The sequence below is a fragment of the Hyla sarda genome, chromosome 7 (genome assembly GCF_029499605.1).
Source record: "Hyla sarda isolate aHylSar1 chromosome 7, aHylSar1.hap1, whole genome shotgun sequence".
NCBI classification, from domain to species: Eukaryota; Metazoa; Chordata; class Amphibia; order Anura; family Hylidae; genus Hyla; species Hyla sarda.
In genome coordinates, this window is record NC_079195.1 from 27,791,216 (window position 1) to 27,802,465 (window position 11,250).

General features: G+C 44.7%; 1 protein-coding gene across 3 annotated transcripts in view; it reads right to left on the reverse strand.

The window, feature by feature from the left end:
• Nucleotides 1-3,003: 3,003 nt before the first annotated feature.
• RIMKLB (ribosomal modification protein rimK like family member B) overlaps nucleotides 3,004-11,250 on the reverse strand; it is a 47,390-nt gene continuing 39,143 nt past the window's right edge. For all 3 annotated transcript variants that reach the window (XM_056532363.1, XM_056532365.1, XM_056532364.1), the window contains exons 4-7: nucleotides 7,076-7,306; nucleotides 5,439-5,525; nucleotides 4,490-4,693; nucleotides 3,004-3,508 (exon numbers count right to left, since the gene is read on the reverse strand). In XM_056532363.1, the coding sequence (XP_056388338.1) occupies nucleotides 3,009-3,508; nucleotides 4,490-4,693; nucleotides 5,439-5,525; nucleotides 7,076-7,306 (1,022 nt within the window). In that variant the 3' untranslated portion in view covers nucleotides 3,004-3,008. The remainder of the gene's footprint in view (nucleotides 3,509-4,489; nucleotides 4,694-5,438; nucleotides 5,526-7,075; nucleotides 7,307-11,250) is intronic.

Consider the following 11,250-nt stretch of genomic DNA (forward strand, 5'->3'; position numbering starts at 1 on the left):
TTTTTCAAATGCAATAAAAAACAGTATCATATAACACTGCTATTAACCCCTACAGCTGCTGGAGCAGACAGCGGTAAAAGGGTTAACGAATGAAAGTGGGGAAGGAGCAGAGACCCCCCCCTTCACTGCCAGAGGCACTGCTTTTACATGATCCGACTACTTGCAACGCATTTGTTTCTTTTTTTTGCAAGAATTATTCCAGTAGTAAAAGGGGTTGCATAACAGTAAACCATAGAAGTTCTTGTGCATAACATATATACATACATATATATATATATATATATAGGAGATCTTATACAGGGGGCGTTCGGACAATGTGCCTAGAATGAACAGTATGGGGAGATTTAAGGGGGGCGGGGGGTGGGGGGGGGTATACGGAAGCATTTGCTACAGGCAGAGTGGAGTTTTAAGAATTGAGGGGCGACCATTGTGGCAGCAGAACTGTGCGGCTTCAACTAACATTCAGATATCCATATCCCAGTGGTCTCTAAAATTGTGAATCTCCAGCTGTTGCAAAACAACAACTTCCAGCATGTAAAGACTGCTGAAGGCCATCCGGACATGCAGGGAGTTGTAGTTTTGGCAACAGCTGGAGGTCCACAGTTTAGAGACCACTGCCATATCCTCTAGCACACAGTGTTTCGCAGCAAGGGTGCCTCCAGCTGTTGCAAAACAACAACTACAGCTGTTGCAAAACTAACTAAAGCCTTCGGCTGTGCGGCTATGCTGGAAGTTGTAGTTTTGCAACAGCTGGAGCTCCACAGTTTAGAGACCACTGCCATATCCTCTAGCAGTGTTTTCCTGCAAGGGTACCTCCAGCTGTTTCAAAACTACAACTAAAGCCTTCGGCTGTGCGGCTATGCTGGAAGTTGTAGTTTTGCAACAGCTGGAGCTCCACAGTTTAGAGACCACTGCCATATCCTCTAGCAGTGTTTTCCTGCAAGGGTACCTCCAGCTGTTTCAAAACTACAACTAAAGCCTTCGGCTGTCTGGGCATGCTGGAAGTTGTAGTTTTGGCAACAGCTGGAGGTCCACAGTTTAGAGACCACTGGCATAGCGTCTAGCACACAGTGTTTCGCAGCAAGGGTGCCTCCAGCTGTTGCAAATCTACAACTACAGCCGTTGCAGAACTACAACTAAAGCCTTTGGCTGTACGGGTATGCTGTAAGTTGTAGTTTTGCAACAGCTGGAGGTCCACAGTTTAGAGACCACTGCCATATCCTCTAGCGCAGTGTTTCCCAACCAGGGTGCCTCCAACTGTTGCAAAACTACAACTCCCAGCATGCCCGGACAGCCGAAGGCTGTCCGGGCATGCTGGGAGTTGTAGTTTTGCAACAGCTGGAGGCACCCTGGTTGGGAAACAATGCACTAGATTCAGTAACCGAAGCCTTATATAGCGCCTGCAGACAATGGCTAACCCCATTAGGTCCCCAAGCAGATCTAAGGAGGGACGGGCAGGTTATGAGGCACAATGGAAGAGAAAGCAGGCAATTTCGATGGCCACCAAGGTTAAGTGATATTCAGTATCATTGGGATATATCTGGGACTCCACAGGAGAAATTAAAAAAGGTACTTGACGGTATATAGGGGGGGGCGCTAGATATTTCTTAAGACCTTTATTTTAAAAAAAAAAAGTGGTATAATCAAGTAAGACCATCAATAAGACGTCTTAGGAATGTATTAGACACCTCAGTCCCCTTCCAATGACAAAAAAGGGAATATCACTTTAACCATTCGCTCTCATGTGCCCCATAGACATTGCTGGAATAGGAAAAATGGAGGGAATACCTGTTCATGCACATGCAAATATGCTGAAGATACAGGATAGAAGATATAACGTCACCCCGAGTCTGCAAGCGGACTCCGCGGATTCCCAGGACGGCAGAACGACAAGGAGGGGGAACGAGTCCCTCCCCCTCCAAACTAGTCAGTAATCTGCACGAGCGGGTCCGGCAGGGCCAACATGCCTTAAATGCAGACGGTTCCCTTTAACAGAAGAAGCCTCCCCCCCCCCCCTTTCAACCGTTTCCAAATTACAAAGAACGGGCGCGGGTGTATTCCAAGCCAGACAATCCGTGTTTGGAGTGTTCCCTGTTACCGGAACACATGCTCTCCAAAACTGCTGACCTCTAGCTGTTGCAAAACTACAACTCCCAGCATGCCCGGACAGCCAACGGCTGTCCGGGCATGCTGGGAGTTGTAGTTTTGCAACAGCTGAAGGTCTTGCTTGTTGACAGCTGATCTATAGACTCAAGCAGACCTAATCTACACCATCTAAAGGTGAAGTATAATACTACATTTACCATCTATAAACCCCCCCCCCCCCCCTCGCGCCACTGAGCTCAACAACTGTAGCTTAGATATCAGGATATTTGTACTCGAAAAAAAAAAAAATTTTTTAAAAAGCTATTATTTAAGCTCAATGGCGAGAGAGAAAAAAAGTTTAAAGATGATAAAAAAAAATTAAAAAAAAAAACACACACTTTGCTCAAACTTTGCATCCGCCACATGAAGATACCAGTAGAAGATGGCTCTCCGGATTTACTTACGCGATGTTCCTATTAGAAATTTAAAAAAATTATTATCCGAATGTGAACTTTGCAAATGGAGAACGGATTAAGTTGCAGCGTTCAGCAATAATTGAGCAAAAAATAAAATAAAAAAAATTATAATAAAAAATAAAAATCTACTTATACTTCTCCTTTAAATATCTGTGCAATGTAATATGGAAGAAATCTCCTTGCTACTACCTTCCCCACTCCCCAAATTCATAGCTCAGTGGTGCAGCCTCATTTACAACAGGGATCCTGTTTTTTTTTTTTTACCCACCCCAGACCATCCCGAATCCCAAAACCCCTCCCCCCCCCCCCAAACACCAGCAGTAATGGCCCCTACAATATTTACACGTGCTAGATGCCCTTCCCCTCCCCATAACCCCCCCCGCTCCCCAACCCCATCCCACCCACTTTTCACAACCCCCCCCCCCCCCCCATCCCCATTCCGATCTTCTATTCCACCAAGAGCTTGATTTCGCTGGCAAGAAGCTGGTTCATGTTAAAGATGGCGCTCTTGGTGAGGAGCTCCCTCTCGGTGGCAGTGTCAGGATCACTGTCCACAGAGCTGGAGCTGGCACTCATGCTGTCTCCGGCTTCATGGTGATGGAGGAGAGGAGCGGGCACGTCAACGCCCGTGCCGGAGGTTCCGCCAGGCAGCTCGGGCTCGCTCGTCTCGCTCGCGCTGGACACGACAGAAAGGAGGGACATTCTTCTGGTCAGTCGACTTGGCAGAAGCGAAAGGGCATAGTCAGCGATCATGGAGGCTACGTCCATGTTGCAAGCTTTGTCGAACGCAATAAAGCCCACGTTTGCATTGGCCTCGCAGACACAAAAGGAGCCGTCTTCTTTGGTGAGCAAATCAATGCCACACACATCCATTCCCAAGATGTTGGAGACTTGAATGGCCAGTTGCTTGCCCTGCTCGCTGAGCGTGCACATCACTCCAATGCCTCCTGTTCAACAAAAGAGAAGGGAAAGGATATTAGAATTATAAGGGACTATAGGAACGGTGATGTGGTCAGGTAAAGACATGAGAGACTCAAACCGTATAAATGCCATCAAGGTTCCTGCGGCTGTGAAATTCAAAGTTTATTAAAATGTATGTGTGTATATGTGTGTGTGTGTGTATATATATATATATATATATATATATATATATATATATATATATATATATATATATAAAAATAAAATAAAAAAAAAGACGATTTCTTACAAAAACAGCAGCACGCTTGTTGCAGCACAATTCTATTGAAGAGAATGGAGCCACACTGTAATACCACACACAACCCAAAGACAGGTGTGGTGCTGTTTTTAAAGGGGTACTCCGCTCCTAGACATCTTATCCCCTATCCAAAGGATAGGGGATAAGATGTCAGATCGCCACAGTCCCGCTGCTGGGGACACCCGGGATCGCCGCTGCGGCACCCCGCCATCATTACAGCACAGAGCGAGTTCACTCTGTGTGTAATGACGGGCGATACAGGGGACGGAGCAGCGTGACGTCATGGCTCTGCCCCTCATGACTTCACGACCCGCCCCCTTAATACAAGTCTATGGCAGGGGCGTGACAAACGCCACGCCCCCTTCCATAGACTCGTGTTGAGGGGGCGGGCCGAGACGTCACGAGGGGCGGAGCCATGACGTAACGATGTTCCAGCCCCTGTACTGCCTGTCATTACGTGCAGAGCGAACTCTGTCTGTGCAGTAATGACAGCGAGGTGCCGCAGCGGCAATCCCGAGGGTCCCCAGCAGTGGGACCACGGCGTACTGACATCTTATCCCTATCCTTTGGATAGGGGATAAGATGTCTAGGGGCGGAGTACCCCTTTAATAGCAGTTTTTAATAGCAATTGGCTCCTGTTTCTTCCCCAATTCCTGGATAATCCCTCCTTAATGAATGGAAAGAGGAGCAACAAGTTTTTTTCATATACCTAGTGAGCAGTTGCTTTGCATTCTGCCGTCAGTAGAGCACCGCAGCATGGTGCCGATCACACGGCCACCGACTACAATGACTCTCACGTCCCGGCCGTGCGACTCCTCCACGTATTTCTGGAACAGGTAGGGGGCTTCATGCCGGATGAGATGACTCAGGTCAGCCAGGTGATGCTTATCCCGGGCTAAAAACACAGCCTTACCTAAAGTAGAATTAAAAGGATATGAGTGATGTATATACATTATCAAAAGACAGACAAACCTGACTCTGTATAAGGCACAAAAAAAAAAAAAAAAAAGAGGATGTCAGGGGAAAGAAGAGTCAGACATGTTAAATTTCAACATCTGATCTTTGGTCCTCTCCAGAAATAAGCACCTTTCTCCCCTCTCCTCATGGAAAACACACGAATGATCTGCCTAGCCAGGCGTACAAATGCACGTAGAGGTAATGGCTGCCGGTGGAAGGACTGTCCATCCGACAGTTAAAGCGTACCTTGTATTAGGAAAAATTACTATAGAAAAATCATGCACAGTGCTGCACTTTAGTGCAGCACTGTGCATGATTTTTCTATAGTAATTTTTCCTAATACAAGGTACGCTTTAAATAACAGTCGGATGGACTTAAGGACTTGGATTTTTAAGTTAGCGCCAGAATAGCTTTTCCGTGTACACGTTCTCCCAGTCACATAAAATGGTGCATTAGGAGATCGCATAGCGCCCGTTGTAGTGTGATTTTACGGCGCCGGGTCTTGTGATGTGGAGATGGAGCGGGAAGCTATACCTCCTAATACTGTGCAGAACTGTCGGCCGGTAAAGGTATCTGGTGCCAAATTAAAAATGTAAGTAATTTAGAGAAATGCTGCACTATAGTAATTTGTCATGAAAGTGAATAAAGCAATGAAGGTGCACGGATATCTAAAAGGCTGCCTCTTGAATCATGTGACTTACCTCTATGCCCCCGGGTGTTCTTAACCACCATGGGGAATTCCAAGACTTCGGCCTCATCAATCATTTTGGAGAAGTTTTCATGACCACCTGTGAAATAAGCACATTCACGTCAACAGGAGACTCCATAAGAAACCCGCTCCCATAGAAACAGAATGTGTCGGCAGATAAGAACCATTCGGCCCATCTAGTCTGACCAATAATCTGAATACTATCAATAGTCCCTGGCCGATTTTATATGAAGAATTGCCTTATGCCTATCCCTATCTTATATGAAGGATATCCTTATGCCTATCCCTATCTTATATGAAGGATATCCTTATGCCTATCCCTATCTTATATGAAGGATATCCCTATCCCTATCTTATATGAAGGATATCCTTATGCCTATCCCTATCTTATATGAAGGATATCCTTATGCCTATCCCTATCTTATATGAAGGATATCCTTATGCCTATCCCTATCTTATATGAAGGATATCCTTATGCCTATCCCTATCTTATATGAAGGATGTCCTTATCCCTATCTTATATGAAGGATAGCCTTATCCCTATCTTATATGAAGGATAGCCTTATCCCTATCTTATATGAAGGATAGCCTTATCCCTATCTTATATGAAGGATAGCCTTATCCCTATCTTATATGAAGGAAAGCCTTATCCCTATCTTATATGAAGGATAGCCTTATCCCTATCTTATATGAAGGATAGCCTTATCCCTATCTTATATGAAGGATAGCCTTATCCCTATCTTATATGAAGGATAGCCTTATCCCTATCTTATATGAAGGATAGCCTTATGCCTATCCCATGCATGTTTAAACTCCTTCACTGTATTTGCAGCGACCACTTCTGCAGGAAGGCTATTCCATGCATCCACTACTCTCTCAGTAAAGTAATACTTCCTGATATTACTGCAGAAACCTTTGCCCCTCTAATTTAAAACTATGTCCTCTTGTAGTTTTTCTTTTAAATCTCCTCTCCCCCTTTACTGTGTTGATTCCCTTTATGTATATAAAAGTCTCTATCATGTCCCCTCTGTCTCTTTCTTCTATACATGTTAAGGTCCTTTAACCTTTCCTGATAAGTTTTATCCTACAATCCATGTACTAGTTTCGTATCTTCTCTGAACTCTCTAGAGTATCTATATCCTTCTGGAGATACGGCCTCCAGTACTGCGCACAATACTCCAAGTGAGATCTCACCAGTGTCCTGTACAGCGGCATGAGCACTTCTCTCTTTCTACTGCTTATACCTCTCCCTATACATCCATGAGCACTTCTCTCTTTCTACTGCTTATACCTCTCCCTATACATCCAAGCATTCTGCTAGCATTTCCTGCTGCTCTATTACATTGTCTTCCTACCTTTAAGTCTTCTGAAATAATTACTCCTAAATCCCTTTCCTCAGATACTGAGGTCAGGGTTGTGTCAAATATTCTATATTCTGCCCGAGGGTTTTTATGCCCCAGGTGCATTATCTTGCAATTATCCACATTAAATTTCAGTTGCCAGAGTTCTGACCATTCTTCTAGTTTGCCTAAATCCTTTTCCATTTGGCGGATCCCTCCAGGAACATCAACCCTGTTACCCTGTTCCAAGCGTATTGGTGAGCAGCAAACCAGATAAGCAGATGCTCACCATAAGAAAACGTATCTGGCAGGGGCACGCCATGACCAGCTAGCTCCTGAAATGTCCAGAACTTGTTGACACAGTTGAGAATGGCCTGTGGTCTGTTCATCAGTCGACAACCCATCTTTTCCAAGTGCCTGAGGACGGTTATGTCGCTGTCACTTTGCACCCAGGGAGTGGGCACACGGACTACAACCACCTGAGGATAGGACGTGATGAACTCTCCACTCACACGGAGACCTGAAATTTAAAAAAGCACAAAAATGTTAAATTAAAATTCCCTAAAAGACTTCTATTATTGCCATTGCTCATCATAGTAAAACACAATACATCAAAAAGAGGGTTTAGACCAGTGTTTCCCAACCAGGGTGCCTCCAGCTGTTGCAAAACTAGTAGTTTTGCAACAGCTGGAGGCACCCTGGTTGGGAAACACTGATCGCTAGAACGGTATGGAAGAAGCCAAAAAGCTTTCTTTAGGAGTCTTCCAGTTGTGTAGACAGATCATGGAGTAAATGCGCTTAGCATAGGCTTCCTCCAGCTACACCAAGCGAACAGTTGGGGGAGGGGTCTCCGTACAGAGACCCCGACCAATCAAAAGTTTCTTTTTTTAAGTGACAGTATCTATTTAAACGTTAAAAGGACACTAAGCAGTAGATTTTACCATACATAAAAGTAGTTTGTAAGTCACCCTCGCTGCTCCGTAAGTAGTCCCCTGGGGAGGGAGCTTTGCTTGGGGCTGTAGGGATGCCCCCCTTTACGTGATTGACAGCCTGCGACATCACTCTGCTGCCTAAGCAGAAGGAGCAGAGCGGTGACACAGGCTGTCAATCACACAGAGAGGGGGTCACTGCGACCAGAGCGACGGGACTAGGTAAGCATAGCTCCCCACCCTGGGGATTACTTTACTTACAAACTTCATATCCTCACCATCCCTGGCATCAAAAACCCACCCTTTAACCCCTTAACGACGCAGGACGTATATTTACGTCCTGCGCCGGCTCCTGCGATATGAAGCGGGATCGCGCCGCGATCCCGCATCATATCGCGTGGGTCCCGGCGCTAATCAATGGCCGGGACCCGCGGCTAATACCACACATTGCCGATCGCGGCGATGTGCGGTATTAACCCTTTAGAAGCGGCAGTCAAAGCTGACCGCCGCTTCTAAAGTGAAACTGAAAGTATCCCGGCTCAGTCGGGCTGTTCGGGACCGCCGCGGTGAAATCGCGGCGTCCCGAACAGCTGATCGGACACCGGGAGGGCTCTTACCTGCCTCCTCGGTGTCCGATCGACGAATGACTGCTCCGTGCCTGAGATCCAGGCAGGAGCAGTCAAGCGCCGATAATGCTGATCACAGGCGTGTTAATACACGCCAGTGATCAGGATGAGAGATCAGTGTGTGCAGTGTTATAGGTCCCTATGGGACTTATAACACTGCAAAAAAAAAGTAAAAAAAAAAGTGTTAATAAAAGGTCATTTAACCCCTTCCCTAATAAAAGTTTGAATCACCCCCCTTTTCCCATAAAAAAAATAAAACAGTAAAAATAAACATATGTGGTATCGCCGCGTGCGTAAATGTCCGAACTATAAAAATATATAATTAATTAAGCCGTACGGTCAATGGCGTACGCGCAAAAAAATTCCAAAGTCCAAAAAAGCGTATTTTGGTAACTTTTTATAACATTAAAAAAATGAATAAAAAGTGATCAAAAAAAGTCATATCAAAACAAAAATCATACCGATAAAAACTTCAGATCACGGCGCAAAAAATGAGTCCTCATACCGCCCTGTACGTGGAAAAATAAGTTATAGGGGTCAGAAGATGACATTTTTAAACGTAAAAATTTTCCTGCATGTAGTTATGATTTTTTCCAGAAGTGCGACAAAATCAAACCTATATAAGTAGGGGATCATTTTAACCGTATGGACCTACAGAATAATGATAAGGTGTAATTTTTACCGAAATATGCACTGCGTAGAAACAGAAGCCCCCAAAAGTTACAAAATGGCGTTTTTTTTCCGATTTTGTCGCACAATGATTTTTTTTCCGTTTCGCCGTGCATTTTTGGGTAAAATGACTAATGTCCCTGCAAAGTAGAATTGGCGACGCAAAAAATAAGCCATAATATGGATTTTTAGGTGGAAAATTGAAAGGGTTATGATTTTTAAAAGGAAAAAACGAAAGTGCAAAAACGGAAAAACCCTGAGTCCTTAAGGGGTTAAAGGGGTTATACAGAATTAAGGAAAAACTAAGCCGATTTGCTTTAGAAATAGCTGTAATACCAAACCCAAACTGAAGACAAGAGTGGTGCTAAGTTCCATTAAAGAAGTTCTCAGGTGTGTTTATTTTTTTATTTTTTTAACCCTATGTGCCCAGGCTGCCAAGCGAAAGAAAAACTTTTTTTTTTTTAAATACATCAACTGGCTCCAGAAAGTTAAACAGATTTGTAAATTACTTCTATTAAAAAAATCTTAATCCTTTCAGTACTTATGAGCTTCTGAAGTTAAGGTTGTTCTTTTCTGTCTAAGTGCTCTCTGATGACACGTGTCTTGGGAACCGCCCAGTTTAGAAGAGGTTTGCTATGGGGATTTGCTTCTAAACTGGGCGGTTCCCGAGACAGGTGTCATCAGAGAGCACTTAGACAGAAAAGAACAACCTTAACTTCAGAAGCTCATAAGTAGGTTCCTGGATAACCCCTTTAACTCCCCTTCCTACGTTCCCCCGTTGCGCTGATATCGATGTCACGTTCTCCGGTACCCGACTTCTTCCACTTCCTGTAAGTCGAAGAATCACTTGACACTCAGCGTATCACCGGCCGCAAGGGGGGACTCTGACTTACAGGAAGCGGAAGAAGTCGGGGACCCAGAGAACGGGACATAGATATCAACGTAGGGAACGTAGGAAAGTGAGTTAAAGTTTGTTTTGTTGAGCTTGGCAACCCGGGCACAGAGGGTTTAAAAAAAAAAAAAAATAAAAAAAAAATAACGCACCAGAGTACTCCTTTAAAGTAAATGGGGAAGAGTTGTAATACCACACCCAACCTGAAGATAACTGTGGCACTGTTTGTGGACAAAAGCAGTTATGTTTTTCTAATCCTGGATAAGCGCTTTAAAAAAAATTATAATATTGAAAAAATAAAATAAAATCGCAAAAAAAAAAAAATTTTAAAAAACTAATGGAAAGAAACTAGAGTAACCTACTAAATCTGAACTCTACAAAGACTTGATTATTTGGAACGCTTGTCGGGAAAGACACAAATAGATATTTCACACGGTGCTTTTGTATGGAGGGAAGTGACGTTCGTAAACACTACGTCCACAAGTATGCACCGTAAATAAGCTGCTTGCGAGTGTCCTGCTGCTGGCACCCGTAGTGTTGCGTAAGGAAACCGCGCTGGGAGACAAAACACGGGGTAAGAGGGCGTCATGTGATGCCTAATGAAAACAACAGACCAGGATAAACACAAAGGCTTTTTAGTCGCTCTCCAATCCAAAACTGATATTTAGATTCCAAACCGGGAAGCTTTAAGCAAAAGCTTTTGCAAAACTACAACTCCCAGCATGACCGGACAGCCGTTGGCTGTCCGGGCATGCTGGGAGTTGTAGTTTTGCAACAACTGGAGGTCAATAGTTTGGAGAGCGCTGCTCTAAGGTGTACGGCTCTGCATGTGATTCGGGGAGTGACATGTCATACTACTGCCTTCATGGGGCATCCTGTGGCTGAAAGGTGGATGCCCGTACTATGTCTGGTGATCAATGGTGCCACCAACTGGCTGCGGCTGGCATGTGCCAACGCATGAAAGTAATGATAAGGAAGACTGGGTTTATCAATTATTTAAAATAAATTAAAAAATGCTTCTTTATTCCAAAAGTAGGACCACTCTTGTGCTCAGTTCCATTGAAGTGAAAGGAGCCAAGATGTAATACCATGCACAACCCGAAGACCGGTGTGGCGCTGGTTTTATTGGAAAGTGTTGGAATACTGTGGTGTTAAAGAATTTATCCTCTAGCCAAAGGATAGGAGATAGGTGTCTAATTTCTGGGGGTCCAACTGCTGAGGCGCCCCGCTCTCTCAAAGAACAAAGATCCCCAGTCGATGGGACCCCCCCCCCCCCCCGTGATCTCCCTGCAGCACCCGCATTCTATGCTGAGGGTTTCCGGGACTGGGGACGTGTCGTCATGCCACG